This window comes from Salvelinus alpinus, chromosome 19, assembly GCF_045679555.1.
Source record: "Salvelinus alpinus chromosome 19, SLU_Salpinus.1, whole genome shotgun sequence".
In the NCBI taxonomy this organism is placed as follows: Eukaryota; Metazoa; Chordata; class Actinopteri; order Salmoniformes; family Salmonidae; genus Salvelinus; species Salvelinus alpinus.
Genome location: NC_092104.1, coordinates 48585054 through 48601279, shown reverse-complemented (window position 1 = coordinate 48601279; position 16226 = coordinate 48585054). Strand labels below are relative to the sequence as shown.

General features: G+C 43.0%; 1 protein-coding gene across 11 annotated transcripts in view; it reads right to left on the bottom strand.

The window, feature by feature from the left end:
- Window positions 1-15503, bottom strand: part of mctp1a (multiple C2 domains, transmembrane 1a) — a 206702-nt gene extending 191199 nt beyond the window's left edge. For 6 of the 11 annotated variants that reach the window (XM_071353887.1, XM_071353894.1, XM_071353890.1 and 3 more), the window contains exon 1: window positions 14625-15499. In XM_071353887.1, the coding sequence (XP_071209988.1) occupies window positions 14625-15137 (513 nt within the window). In that variant the 5' untranslated portion in view covers window positions 15138-15499. Of the gene's footprint in view, window positions 1-14624 lie in introns of all 11 variants that reach the window. The other 5 variants (XM_071353886.1, XM_071353893.1, XM_071353889.1 and 2 more) reach the window with 2 other exon arrangements.
- Between the last annotated feature and the right edge of the window lie 723 nt (window positions 15504-16226).

Below are 16226 nucleotides of genomic sequence, written 5' to 3'. Positions count from 1 at the left end.
GTAGAAGAAGCGGAAACAAACTAAATACCACACGCACACGCACACGCACACACAACCACACACAACCACAGTGGGTAGCCAATAACAATAAAACAATGAGTGCAGAGAGCAGCAGAGCCACAAACCACAGCATTGTGATGAGAGACGATGCTGTAGCAGAGGGTGTAGGCTGTGAAGTGCTGGGCTGGGGCCTGTTCATGCAGAAACACAGAACGATTCCTGGGGTATAAACAACTGTTGTCTGTGTGACACTCAGCAGTCTTCTTCACGGGGCCCACCAAACGATCCAGCCAAGCCAGACGAAACAAGCATATTTCATGCAGTTGCCATTCTAGGAACACAACACATATCTCAAACATCATGGCGTATGTAAATGCTGACATGGGGCTTCTCCAATGAGTTTCCATGTGACCACCACCCTGTAGGCTTTTATGCGTTACATCCCTGGCAGTATAACGCCTGTGAAGGACACAGCTATGATAAACAAGCGCATGCGTGAGGAGTCTTGTTGTCGACTGGGTTCGAGCGACACATCTTTTCCACAGGATTTGGAGTTGATGTCCAACCTCCCTGAAAGCTGAATTATCTCTGCCTCTGTGGCGTGCTGCTAGTAGTGCTAACCCTGTCCTCAGCTAGCCTCCATCTGATTCACACTAGGCACAATGAGATTAAAGTAATTTCCGACTCCATAGTCGCCTTAATAACCCACAGGCGATTAATGGAACCGCTGCTGTCTCTCCCCGTGTCCGTCTCCCATTTGAATCTCTCCTCTCCAGATTGCCACTCTGCACACAGCCTGGGAAGGGTGGTGAGGAAGTGTCATATTAGAGGAAGGATAAGGAAGGAGGAAGGAAGGAAGGACACTGGGTTGCAATGCTAGGTCAACTAGACTGATAACATGACCCATCAGGATAGGGTGAAGTGGTCACCACTTCATGTCCGCATTGACACGATTGGTTGGCGGTGGTAGGTGGGGGCAGTACATCCTGTATAAACACAAACTCACTTCCTTGACAACTTCCTTGACAACAGCTCTGCACTGCTCTGCGAAGTGCAAGTATGAATGCGGCGACTTTTGCAGAGGCCATATCACTGTAAATGCTGCATGGCCAATGCAAAAGTCGGATTGACCATGCAGCGCCCAGATGCACAATGCACATCTCTCTCCAGAATGCGCTCTGTCCCGCCAATTTGTGCACATTCATTTTTCATAACTTCATTGTGTGAATTGTTTGTGTTTGATTGTTAGTGTATATCACTTCCCAATTACAAATACCACTAGTAGTACATTCACTTTTAATTCCTATCATTTCTAATCTGTTTGGTTACGGTCATTTCTGTTCATGCATTCACAGTGGCGATTTTAGCATGTAAATCTTGGTGGGGCAAAAATACACAACACAACACTAAAGAATACATTAATTGCACTGTAACGGTGGCAAACGGCGCCCACAAACTGTTAGGGCCTACATAAAGCTGTCCCAACAGCAGAGTCCCAACACCTTACCACCGCTACACCTGGCTTTCAGCGGAGCCTTGTCTGGCAGCGAAACCTTGTCTGGCAGCGAAACAGTTCATTCTGCCTCATTTACTGCCGTTTAAAAAAAACATAGCTGATATGGCTGACTTGCTTAAACAAATGTGGTTTCTACTGACAATTGAGATGTACAATCTATGGCATAAGGGGACGACAAGCAGATAAGAGGCAATCCGTAATTTCGATTAAGACAATAATGAGCGAGCTAAGACGGACGTCAGCACTTTTGAAATGTACAGCGACAGAATTCAGAACATGGGCCATTCTTACAGTGTACTCCCTGTACAACAAGTCAGAACCGTAGGATAAATAAAAGGGGCATATAAGCAGACAATGAAAGCTCTTACAATATTCAATGATTATATTTCTCAAAAACAGTTTACAGGCTACATGTGCTACACATAATACACTTAATATTACTTTCTTAGCTACAGTATACACATCTCCCTAGCATATTACATAATTTATGCAGCGGCATATAAGACATTTTTAGAATCACCTTGTTGTGATGTGCTCACTTGAACAGGAAGGTGGCGCGGTGGTCCTTCGTGGGCAAATTTTGTCATCAAAGAAAGAGAAAGAGACCGGATTTACAAAACGTATTTTCCTAGTCTGAGCTCATTTATTTCCAACTTCCCAGTTGCAATGCTTGCAAGTTAGCCACTGTCACCGATTCCTTCCAAATCACTCATTGTCGAATTTGCGATTTCCAACTTGTTGTGTAATGTTTATGTCTAATGGCCGATGAGCAACGATACGTTTTATCTATAATTTCTCTCCATTATTTATCTTCATATGACAAGGATTAAAAAGGATTAGCCAGTAGATTGTCGGCTTTATTCGTGATGATGACTGCTAGCTAAGATTTTGAAATGATCAGTCCAATCAAAGCTACTGCACATATAACGTGATTTGACGTCATTTTATCTGTGGCCAATGATCTTGAGCCTTCTTGGAGGGGCACTACTAATGTAACTCTATGACAGGACCCAAAGGGCTTGAATTTTCTAACTAAGGACTTACATTTGGTAGTGGCATAGTGTCCCTATGAGTGACAGAACACTGAGCCAATCACGGCGCAACGCCCCTATTTTCTGCTGGCTTGCCCCACCACCACAGAAAGCACTGAGCTAGGCTGCACCTAGCACCTGCATTTTGGAGCTGCCTTACTCAAGAAAACAAAAAAGAGACCATGTTTGTATGTGGCTTTATTAACTCAATGATATATATATATTTTTTAATTGTTTGCAAACTGATATGTGACGTGTATTAATGGCAAAATAATGCTTGGAAAACAGGCAAGCCCCCCAAAAATGATATATATATATGATTTATTTTTTGCTAAAAATGTGGGTCTCTGCCCCACCTGCCCAGAATGACGGGTTGCCACTGTGCATTCAATATATTATTATTTCTCATTGTTGGAGTGGACACATTGTTTGCAGAGTGCACAACCTATGCTACACTTGTGAGAAACAAGTTTTGGTTTATTTCATTCTATTTACAAGTTTTGTCAATTCAATTTAGTCCTTGTCTTTTGTTAAGATGGCATAGAAGAGGATGGCTAACGTTTTACATGTCCGTAACCAACTGTGCTATTTTGCTCGTTTTCTTGCGTTGTTTGTAACGTTTAAAATGTTTTATTTTGTACATAATGTTGCTGCTACCGCCACAGCTAATATCTTCTGGACATCAGAACTGGGATGACTCGCCACGAACTGGAAGAAGATTTTTCCTTTAATGAGTCAGACGAGAAAGATATACTGCTCTCCCGGGAACAGGCCCAGATCCCCGTCATTTGCGTGAAGAAAAGACAGAGGAAAAGTGGACGCAGATCGGGCTGCCTTTTGAGAATCCGTAGGCGAGCGAGTAAACTCCCACTGCCATCAATTCTACTTGCTAACATGTAATCATTGGAAAATAAAACTGATGACCTACGATTATGATTATCCTACCAATGGGACATTAAGAACTGTAATATCTGTTGTTTCACCAAGTCATGGCTGAACGACGACCCGGATAATATAGAACTAGAGGGATTTTCAACGCACCGGCAGAAAGGAGAAGCTAGGAGAAGTCAGAAAGGAAAGCAGAAAGGAGAAGTCTGGTAAGACGTCTGTCTTTTTGTCAATAACAGCTGGTGCTCGATGTAGAATATTAAAGAATTCTCGAGATATTGCTCGCCTGAGGTAAAGTACCTTATGATAAGCTGTCAACCACACTATCTACCAAGAGGGTTCTCATCTATATTATTTGTAGCCGTTTATTTCCCACCACAGACTGATGCTGGCACTAAGACCGCACTCAACCAACTCTATAAGGCCAAAAGCTAACAAGAAAATGCTCACCGAGAAGCGGCGCTCCTAGTGGCCGGGGACTTTAATGCAGGCAAACTTATATCAGTTTTACCAAATTTTTACCAGCATGTCACATGTGCAACCAGAGGGAAAAAAAACTCTAGACCACCTTTAATCCACACATAGAGATGTATACAAACCTCTCCCCCACCCTCCATTTAGCAAATCTGACCATATTTCTATCCTCCTGATTCCTGCTTAAAAGCAAAAACGAAAGCAGGAAGTACCAGTGACTCACTCAATACGGAAGTGGTCAGATGACGAGGATGCTACTCTACAGGACTGTTTTGCTAGCACAGACTGGAATATGTTCCGGGATTCATCCAATGGCATTGAGGAGTATACCACCTCAGTCATCGGCTTCATCAATAAGTGCATGGACGACGTCGTCCACACAGTGACCGTATGTACATATCCCAAGCAGAAGCCATGGATTACAGGCAACATCTGCATCGAGCTAAAGGCTAGAGCTGCCGCTTTCAAGGAGTGGGACACTAATCCGGACACCTATAAGAAATCCTGCTATGCCCTCCGACGAACCATCAAACAAGCAAAGCGTCAATACAGGATTAAGATTGAATCCTTCTACACCGGCTCTAATGCTCATCAGATGTGGCAGGGCTTGAAAACTATTACGAACTACAAAGTGAATCCCAGACGCGAGCTGCCCCGCGACACGAGCCTACCAGATGAGCAAAATGCCTTTTATGCTCGCAAGCAACACTGAAGCATGCATGAGAGCACCAGCTGTTCTGGATGACTGTGTGATAACGCTCTGAGTAACCGATGTGAGCAAGACCTTTAAACAGGTCAACATTCACAAAGCCGCTGGGCCAGATGGATTACCAGGACGTGTACTCAAAGCATGCTGGCAAATGTCTTCACTGACATTTTCAACTTCTGTCTGTAATACCTACATGTCTCAAGCAGACCACCATAGTCCCTGTGCCCAAGGAAGCGAAGGTAACCTGCCTAAATGATTACCGCCCTGTAACACAAACGGCGGTAGCCATGAAGTGCTTTGAAAGGCTGGTCATGGCTCACATCAACAGCATCCTCCCGGATACCATAGACCCACTCCCATTCGCATACCACCCCAACAGATCCACATAAGATGCAATCTCAATCACACTCCACACTGCCCTTTCCAAACTGGAAAAAAGGAACACCTACTGTATGTGAGAATGCTGTTCATTGACTACAGCTCAGCATTCAACACCATAGTGCCCACAAAGCTCATCACTAAGCTAAGGACCCTGGGACTAAACACCTCCCTCTGCAACTGAATCCTGGACTTCCTGACGGGCCGCCCCCCAGGTGGTAAGGGTAGGCAACAACACACCTGCCACGCTGATCCTCAACACGGGGGCCCCTCAGGGGTGTGTGCTTAGTTCCTTCCTGTACTCCCTGTTCACCCATGACTGCATGGCCAAACACGACTCCAACACCATCATTAAGTTTGCTGATGACCCAACAGTGGTAGGCGTGATCACCGACAATGATGAGACAGCCTATAGGGAGGAGGTCAAACAACTGGCCGTGTGGTGCCAGGACAACAACCCCTCCCTCAATGTGAGCAAGACAAAGGAGCTGATCGTGGACTACAGGAAAAGGCCAGCCAAACAGGCCCCCATGGACATCAACGGGGCTATAGTGGAGTGGGTCTCAGAGTTTCAAGTTCCTTTGTGTCCACATCACCAACGATCTATCATGGTCCAAACACGCCAAGACAGTCGTGAAGAGGGCACGACAAAACCTTTTCCCCCTCAGGAGACTGAAAAGATTTGTCATGGGTCCCCAGATCATCAAAAAGTTCTACAGCTGCTCCATCGAGAGCATCCTGACCGGTTGCATCACCGCCTGGTATAACAACTGCTCGGAATCTGACCGTAAGGCGCTACAGAGGGTAGTGCGTATGGTCCAGTACATCACTGGGGCCAAGCTTCCTGCAGTCCAGGACCTATATAATAGGCGGTGTCAGAGGAAAGCCCATGAAATTGTCAGAGACTCCAGTCACCCAAGTCATAGATTGTTTTCTCTGCCACCGCACGGAAAACGGTACAAGAACGCCAAGTCTATGACCAAAAGGCTCCTTAACAGCTTCTACCCCCAAGCCGTACGACTGCTGAACAATTAATCAAATGGCCACCAGACTATTACATTGACCCCCCCTCCTGTCACGTTCTGACCTTTATTTCCTTTGTTTTGTCTTTATTTAGTATGGTCAGGGCGTGAGTTGGGGTGGGCAGTCTATGTGTGTTTTTCTATGTTGGGGTTTTGTGTTCGGCCTGGTATGATTCTCAAACAGAGGCAGCTGTCAATCGTTGTCCCTGATTGAGAATCATACTTAGGCAGCCTGGGTTTCACTTTTGGTTTGTGGGTGTTTGTTTCCTGTGTCTTTGTGTATGTCACCAGGACTGTTTCGTTTCGGTTTATTCTCGTTTATCGTTATTTTGTTGTTTTGTTCGAGTATTTCGGTTTTCATTAAAAGGAATATGAATACTCACCACGCTGCAGTTTGGTCCTCCTCTCTATCTCCTAACGACGAGCGTTACACCTCCATTTGTTTTGTACACTGCTGCTACCTGCTGTTTATTATCTATGCATAGTCACTTCACCCCTACCTACATGTAGAAATTATCTCTAACCTGTACCCCCGCACACTGACTCGGTACCCCCTGTATAAAGCCTCGTTATTGTTATGTTATTGTGTTACTTTTTATAATTTTTTACTTTAGTTTATTTGGTAAATATTTTCTTAACTCTTCTTGAACTGCACTGTTGGTTAAGGGCTTTTAAGTAAGCATTTCACGGTAAGGTCTATACTTGTTGTATTCGGCACATGTGACAAATAAAGTCTGATTTTAATTTGAGAAACACGTTTTTGTTACCTTCATTCCATTTACAAGTTTTGTCAATTCAATTTAGTCATCGTCTTTTGTTTGGAGCGCTCCTATCAATGTTGAGTAAGGATGTGCACCTGATTAAGACATAGAACTATATAGGCCTATAGGCTACCTTAATGCGCGCAAATGTAGGCATATAAATATGCCCATTTGGGGATCTGATAGTACTTCTGACTGGCTTAACGCACCACCACTAATGAGCTGTGGAGCTTCTCAAAGTAATGTTTTCTTCACCTCGAACAGCAAGCAAACTTTTTCCACACTCTTTTTACATCCGTTGATAATGACAATAGTTTTTCAATGTATTTAAAAGATGTACAGCTCTCTGTTTCAAGTTCATTGCAGACAGGCCATGCGTAGCCAATGTGATTTATAGGATATATTTTTTTAAATCAGGATATTTTCTACCTGCAAGCTGCAATGTTTTTATTTGTTGTTTTTATGTAGGCTATTTTTACATAGTTTGCAATGACAATAGGAGTTACTTTTTAGGTTTGCATCATTTTCATTTAGATTTGGATAGAACTTTGATTAACCACATAACAATGATTTTTAGATATTAAGACGTTATTATAAATGAAATGAAACTGATCCACAAAAATGTGCATATGAAAACCATAACTGGCATGCAGATCGGTAGAATTGGTAAGATAAATTGGCATTCCATATGAGAAAGGTTGCCGGGGCCTCATGTAGCCTATTACCGGCAACGTCAGGAGAGTTTTTTTTTCTTCTGGTTATCTAGATCTCTGGCTCCCTCTTGAGTTATTTGTGTGTTATTTCATCAAACAGTAAGCTTAAAGCATCAGACAAGCTCAATGCATATAGTTGCTTTTATTAAAACACTTATGGTGTTTCTATAAATGGAAAAATACACTTAAGAAAATGTTGACCAATCGATTGGTCAAAAGAACAGACAACTTTCGGTCAACCAATATTTTTTTTAGTTGGGGACAGCCCTAGAACACACCGTTGTTCACCGTTGTTCTATTCCAGGCGCAGACAGTCCATCTGCAACACCTGGCAATCGCAATACAAACTCTGCTTCTTTATACAGAATTAGAATTCCTGTTTTTTTTTTATCTAATTCTGAGAATGGATAATGGGCTTTTCCAATGAGGTAGAGCACAGAACAGAAACTGTCGCTCCAAACTGGAAGAGACAGTGTCTCATGTTATCATTCATACCGAGACCAGATTAGATCAGAAATGAAAGCAAACAACGTATGCATCATTGGTTATTAGCACTGCAGGTTTCCTCTTTGGGGGCCTCATTTGCAGATGCATGCGGTACTCCTCTGGTGAGTGGAGCTGTGTTCATTGAGCTGCAAATGGGTTATGTTTGATTAGCATTTGTGAACAGTGAAGGTTCTGTGGCCCGTTTGTCTGCTGCATGTTTACTGCCCACCTGTGTCTTGTCCCCTTGTCCGTGTTGTCTGGTTTTACACATGGCAACAGCTAATAATGTCTGCTGTTGTCCTATCATTGTGAGGCTGTTCAATTTCAAGTGGAGATGTTGTGAAGTGGTGTGTTGCGTTTGCAAGAGATTTTGAAATGAAACCGTATATTAGCTTGTAAACCTTTCAAACAGACTGAAACATTTTATTATCAGACTGGGACATTTCATTATCTTGATGACAAAAATAAACTCAACATTTCTGCTCTGCCAATATAGATACATTCAGCAGTGTCCGTCAGTATGTGAAGTATTTTAGAACCCAACACCGGGAATCTCCCAAAAACTTCAAAGAAACATTTAGGCGGTTGCTTACAACTTTTGAGCTGTTGGCGGATTGCTACTGCTTATTAGGCTCTTAGGGTGGAGTAGCTATTAACCGGACTAAGAAAACGTGAACTCAAATAACTAGCATGTTGACCTTAACTGACATGAATTCATGTCGGAATTAACTACAAACGGCATATCTAATTTGCTAATATATCCTGTTCAGTAATTGGCCTGATGTTCCATTTCATGCTTGATATAATCTTTCCTCATGCAGCCACTGCCCGTGTTTCTGAGATCCAGTTCAATAATTATTGTACACGTCAGCATAAAAGACCACAGTTAAGAGTTCCGCTCCATGCGTAATACTCATTTGATGCATGTGTTGATTGTCAAGCTAAACCATTCCTTCTGTTCTCCTAATTGCACTGTTTTTGTTTCATTGTCTTTGACATCGAAGTGGAGGCTTTTTCAAATGTTCCATAACCTGAAGGAAGGACCGGGGTCTGAACAGAGAGTTCAGAGCTCCTGCTCTTTTCTATAACCTGTAGGGAACACAATATATGGTCATACTTGGCATGTGGGTTTCTCACTTATGGGTGGCACAAATTGGGATATGGGGAGGGGAATGGCAGGGTATATGCAAATGAAATTCGGTACTATTTACTATAGGTAAAAAAAAGTGTGTTTTGCGGACTGTAATGTTTTTGCGGACATTACTGTAGTATTAACTACAGTGGTTTTTTTCTTCATATAAAACTGTAGTATTTACTATAGTATTCTACAGTATACGACAACATTCTATAGTAAGTACTACACATGATTGAGGGATACTACAGTGTGTAGTATAGTATTATACAGTTTACAATAGAGTTATACAGTAGGTACTACAGTAGTTTATAGTACATTTTCGTTTTTAACGCGTGTCAACACAAAAGACGAAGAGAAGACAACCTTAGTAAGCCTTACGGTGCATTTCTGCTGTGTATGTCAGAGGGACAGAGCAGTGCTCTGTGATCTGACGTTACGACATGAGATTCGCATCTCTGATTGTGCTGCTGCTCGTGATGAGAGCTGTAGAGGACTACTGAGTCATGCGGTGGTCGCCCCGAGAGAAGAGGCAGAGTCTAGAGAACAACGCCTCAGGGACATAATGTCATGCATTGGCGTTCTCTCTTTCCTCACACTGTGTGTTCTCCCTGTTCTCTCCTGTTTTTAGAGGGTATGCATATGTGTCCTCAGAGCAGAGAATCCTCCCTTTCAACCTTAGGTGAGGTGTCTGTTGTACATTCATCCAGACACCCAGATTGAGATCAGTCCAGGGCAGACATCGGAGAGGTGGGGGAGATACACACTGGGATGCTTGGATGTGGTGGTAATAAAGTGAGTATTGTTGATAGGCTTAAACTGTCTGGAGTTGACCGTCTGTCTGCATTTGCCCAACATGCTCAGTCAGACACAAGTGAAAGGCGTTCCATTACCCTCAGTATCCTTCACTAGACCTTGAGCACACCTGAGTAGCAGGTGGGAGTCCGGAAGAAAGAGGGTAATATTGCAATCTATCAGAGGTGAGAGCTACACGCCTCTATTTCTTGAGCATTTGTTGCTCAAACCTGCACCAATGTTATAGTGTGTTTTTCTCTGAATCATGGTGCCCAGACACTTTCAGGCTCTCAACATCAGTCATTCTCTGGCAAGCAGCAGGTAAAGAACCTCAAATATATGTAAATGTACTTTCTGAATAAAGTGATTGTGATTCTTCCATCGAGGGAACTCCAATTAAGATCGAGCCAGGCGCTGCAACTGGAAGATGACGGCCATGTTTCCACGCCCCCACAACCCAGAGGCCCACGCATATCGGACACTTTTTCATCCACGGCCCCGGCCCAGGAAACCAGTCAGTATGACAGCTCTTGCACTAAGCACTCTATGAGTTGACTGACAAAATTTGAGTGTGGTGTGTCCTGCATACAAGATGGCCTTCCTCCTTCCTGACTGCTAAATATTTCACAAATGGCCCATAACAGCTGGGCATAGAGGCAGGGTGACTGATAAGCAGTCTGGGGTGACACACAGACAGACAGACACAGAGACAGACACAGAGACAGAGACAGAGACAGAGACAGAGAGAGAGAGAGAGAGAGAGAGAGAGAGAGAGAGAGAGAGAGAGAGAGAGAGAGAGAGAGAGAGAGAGAGAGAGATATGAGGGGATTTAATCTTCCCAGAATGATTCTAACCTTGCTTTTTAGCTAGGGAGCAGGGGCTGATTTCTACCTGGAAAAGTGTGCACACTATCCAGCCAATCAGAAACATCACGTGTCAGTGTCACCAAAACACAAGAGTCTGTGGTGTGCGACGCTAGCCAAGATCTATACTGGAACAGAGCAGACCCACAGTCACTTTCACATGGGCTGGAGGTTATTGTGTCTGGGAGTGGCCATTCATCTAGTGGACATCAGTAGAGCTGGGGTTAAGTGGAGAGCCTCATGACCTGAACGCAAAAGATGAACATAGCTGTCACTCCAGCTGATGTATTTCAATATACAGAGGTCCTATTGAAACACTTATCACCCTGGCAAGAAGCATCTGTTAAATAGCAACATCAATGTCATGCAACACATAGTGTTCATGGAATATGACACATGCTGATTAGGACCGATAACGAGGAAACGCGTGACAGTTCTAATGCAGTTTGTCTATCTGCCCATTTCCCATGATCAAATGAAATGATATGGGGTACAAAAAAAATAGATACCGCATGACAATAGGAATTGTCTGTGACATCAAGAAACCATTCAGCCTTGCTGACACACAGACACACACACACACACACACACACACACACACACACACACACACACACACGCACACGCACGCGCACACACACACACACACACTATCATCATCATCAGATATGTTTTTGATGCCTCGTTGCATTGGTGAGGGATGCAAAGTTCTGAAAGGAATTGGGACTCGTAGGAATATACACCCTATGACATACACCCACTTCCAATGGACAATACACACTGTGCAGTTACTAGTTAACAAACCAGGACATCCTAGAATGCCCAGTTGTATGTCCCTTTCATTGAATTAATGTTTACCTGACTCTCCGAAGTTACAATTAATCACCGCCGCTCACTCTCCAAATTACATTGTGAAATTATGAGCATGTAATGCAGTGGCTTGTTATTTCCCATAAACTCTCATTTCAATTTAGAAAGTGTAGGCTTAATCCTGAGCTCTGAGAGGCATTTCAGAAATGAGAAATGCTTATTTGGCTTATTTGGCAACCCCGGTTATACAGTAGGCCTATCTCTGGTAAAGGGGCCATAGTGTACACATAGTGTTCGCAGATCATTTTTTATTGAAGTACCCGTCACCCTGTAACCCGAATGCCGGTGTCTCAAATATTAAATGGATAAGAGGTCCTTGGCACAGGGGAAACGTGCACTTGAGTAAGTACGTGTACCAAATTGCTTACACAAGCACCTGGATGTCAGACGGAGCTGTTGTACTGTGGAGGCTGAAGCCAGAAAACACTGGGGGGAAAGGAGTGGGAGTCAATTTAGTTGATCTAAAAGTACAGAAGGCTGAATGGATCTTGACTACAGCAGGGTTTGAATTTTTTGAAGTGTAAGATGGCTATCATTGTGTATGGCATTCGCCATACCCTAGCTCAACACCAACAATTTCAAATAGGCTACTAAAATCATTCCAATCCCGATTAAAAGGGATGTGCAGTGTAGCCGGACTAGGGGCTGGCTTTAGGACCATGCGGAAAGCTAAGAGCCGTGTTTAGCGGTAGACGAGATAATGTTTTAAGACCATACGGACACCTCTGGGCAGCATGTCGAGGCAGCTGCTGTGAAGAGTGAACAGCGTGACTTTTATCTCAGAACAGTGCAGAGATGGAGTATGGCTGTGTAGATGGCAAGGTAACTGCTGTTTGACTTGACAGTGAAACTAAACTAGTTTGTTCATCCCCGCGCTAAGCTGGTGCGTGGCATCTAACTGCTGTATGACACGTGTGTAGAATGTTAAAGCCTGACTAAGTAAGTCCCAAATAAAATGACCCTTTTTTTCTGGTTTTATATATTTTGAAATATATAGATAAAATACTAATTTGCGATTTGGATCACTTCAAAGTGATACAAATGAAGGTTTTAATAATTATAAGCACAGCAGCTTCGTTTACAAATGTACTGGGCAGATTTTCTCCAGGTAGTTATGACGCAATAGGCCTAGTGATAATTGTTTGTGGGCACATTCTATGTGTTTCTTTGATCTTTCCACGACTACAGCAACACATCAACAACACATACACTACCGTTCAAAAGTTTGGGGTCACTTAGAAATGTCCTTGTTTTTGAAAGAACATTTAAAAAAATTGTCCATCTAAATAACATTAAATTGATCAGAAATACAGTGTAGACATTGTTCATGTTGTAAATTACTATTGTAGCTGGAAACAGATGATTTATAATGAAATATCTACATAGGCGTACAGAGGCCCGTTATCAGCAACCATCACTCCTGTGTTCCAATGGCACGTTGTGTTAGCTAATCCAAGTTTATCATTTTAAAAAGGTTAATTGATCATTAGAAAACCCTTTTGCAATTATGTTAGCACAGCTGAAAACTGTGGTGCTGATTAAAGAAGCAATAAAACTGGCCTTCTTTAGACTAGTTGAGTATCTGGAGCATCAGCATTTGTGGGTTCGATTACAGGCTCAAAATGGTCAGAAACAACAAGAAACTGAAGAGCTTGTGCAACGCTGTGTACTACTCCCTTCACAGAACAGCGCAAACTGGCTCTAACCAGAATAGAAAGAGGAGTGGGAGGCCCCGGTGCACAACTGAGCAAGAGGACAAGTACATTAGAGTATCTAGTTTGAGAAACAGACGCCTCACAAGTCCTCAACTGGCAGCATCATTAAATAGTACCCGCGAAACACCAGTCTCAACGTCAACAGTGAAGAGGGGCCTCCAGGATAATGGCCTTCGGGATGCTGCTTTTCTTTCAAAAACAAGGACATTTCAAAGCGACCCCAAACTTTTTGAACAGTAGTGTATATCTAGCTATATCCCTCTCATTACAAACGAGACTCATTATAAATTAGAGTTGAGTGATACAGAATAAAAGTGTAATTTAGCTGACAAATGCATGTCGTTAACGGTTAATAATAATGGCTCCTGGCTGTCAGTCAGTCTGTGTGTCTGTCTGTCTGGGTGCAACAGCTGATGATGTGCAGGAGAAGAGATTTTTGAAAACACTGGCAGGTCTATTGTTACAAAGTTGCTTTGATGTTGCTACTTTGAGCTTCTGGATGAAAACTGGAATTGTGGGCGATTTTCATTCAGCAAGGGATTGAGAATATTTTAGACTCCTCATCATGACCAGTGCCAGCATGCTGGACACTGGATAATAATAAAACAAAACAAAAAGGTCAGCTTTGTCTTAGCTACTTCTGGTAAGTGAAGGTAGCTAGTTAGCTCATTTAGATGGCTAGTATACAGATAGATCCACAGACGCATTGCTTGCGTGATTAACCTACAGCCAAATAAACATTGAACTTGTCTATGTACATTAGAATTACATTTTACTGCTGTAGCATTTATAGCTGACTCCACTTGCACATTTGAATGTTAATAATTTGCATCCCATGTAGAACATTTAAAAAATACATTTAATAAGATTGGTGTTAAAATTGAGGATGTTTCCTACTACAGGCTCTGCCCAGAGGTCAGGACCTTTATGGCACAGGGGGTAGTGCACACGTGTCTTGTTTTGCAGGGCTTCTGGTTCAAACCCTACTCCCCCATAGCTACAGACAGTGAATTTGTAGGTCTACTGTAATTGAGATTTTGTGTCAGTGTAGTAGTAATGAGATGGGATTTGAAGGCAATTTATGGACACCTAGTAGCTTTCAAAATGGAAAGTCCATCATACCATAATGTCATTGTCCATAAACTGCCACTTCTACAGCCTCTTCAATTTTCTTAAAATATATAAACAACCTGCTAATATGCATTCACACATATCATTACGGGGTGCTTTTGGAGACGTGTGGCACGTTTGTTTACTTTCAGGTTACTCACAGAATCACTGGCGTTTTTGCGGAGCTGTTCCTCCTCTCCAACGTCCGCAGATTTTACTACCAGCTTCTCGAAGCATGCAGAGCCGAGAGAGGAGCTCTTCTGGTGGGACATGATTAAATGGGAGACGATGAGCTTTGGGCACTCGTGTCCCGTTAGCTCTGGCTTGCTTGCCGACACTCCATCCGCCCCCAGCAGCTGTTGCATAGGTTGCCCCGTGCTGCTGTTCCCAGGGTCCGCTGTACCGCCGAGTGACAGGTCGCCCGGGAAAATCGACGGGGTAGAGGAGCAGAGATTGGGCTGTGAGGACGAAAAGACACGGTCCAACTGTTTCTTTTTCCTTTTAAACATCCATAACCCCGTCTCCTTTTTACCGTCGGGATTGCGACGTTCAGAGACCAATTTGGGACTCAAAAACGGTTTGGTTTTTTCTTGAAAATTCTTCCATATCCTCCGTTGATAGGACATCGATTCCTGTCCCTTCGTGGCGTTATCGTCCTTGTTTTTCTCCTCCATAGTGCCGGTACAGCAGCCTGCCAGTCTGCGCGCACCGCGTCGTGAATGTCACCGTTGGCTGAATGAAGATACTGCACCTCCACTATGATCAATTTCCAGCGCCAATGAGCCCCACAAAACGAATGGGGTCGTGCAGGTCTTCTGGGTCTTCGTCATCCGCGAATGTGTGCGCCTGAAGTGTGAATTTCATGACAAACGTGGTGTGTTGCGGTCAAACGGTAACATTTTGGAGCGGAAACGTTGCGCTTGCCATAAATGTGAAGTTCACACAGGCTGCATGGACAGAAAAATCATCACACTTATTGGAGTCAGAATCAGATGGAAACACATAGTTGAACAGATGGCAACACATACTTCAACAGACAGCGGACAGCGCTTAATAACTTATGCGTTGGTAGTTAGTAGTTACAATATACATTTCCAATAGAGATAGGGTAGAGAACTGAACGTAAGACTGACTGGACATATTAAAATATTTAATGCGCCTCCCCCTGGTCAACCCATGCTAGTGGGTTCAAATTATCACATGTTCTGATTGCGTTTCATAATGAATTGTATGCCATTGACAAAGGCTAGCAGATTTTGTTTTCATTTTGCAAGAGGGATGTGCGTGTGCATGCGTGAGTTTAATGAATATTAGCCGAATAAATTAGTCCTTTTGATGCCTTCCCTCTGTTGTGAATGAATGCACTTTCTCTCTGAGAGAAGGGAGCGCGCATAATCCAGATTTTTACTCGTGAAAGAAAATAAAACAATTACACCGAAATTGTGTAATAGAATGATTGTTAACCTAACATATTGTCATATAGTCATAAATACAGTTTATATGGGTTGTATACACATTTTTTGTATAAATAGTCTCTAAAATATGTCTTAAATGTGGTTTTCTTGGAAAGCTGAGATTGCTATTATATCATACAATATCAGTACTTGTTGCATTTACAACTTGCCTGTTTAAAAAGAGACACTGACAGTGTAATCCTGTGGGATTGTCTGATGTAAGGATTGGAAGCAGGACTCAGAACTAGAGGTCTTCACAGGTCCAAAAAGTTGGATCTGTGGCTTTCCCACTTGACCCGATATGCATAA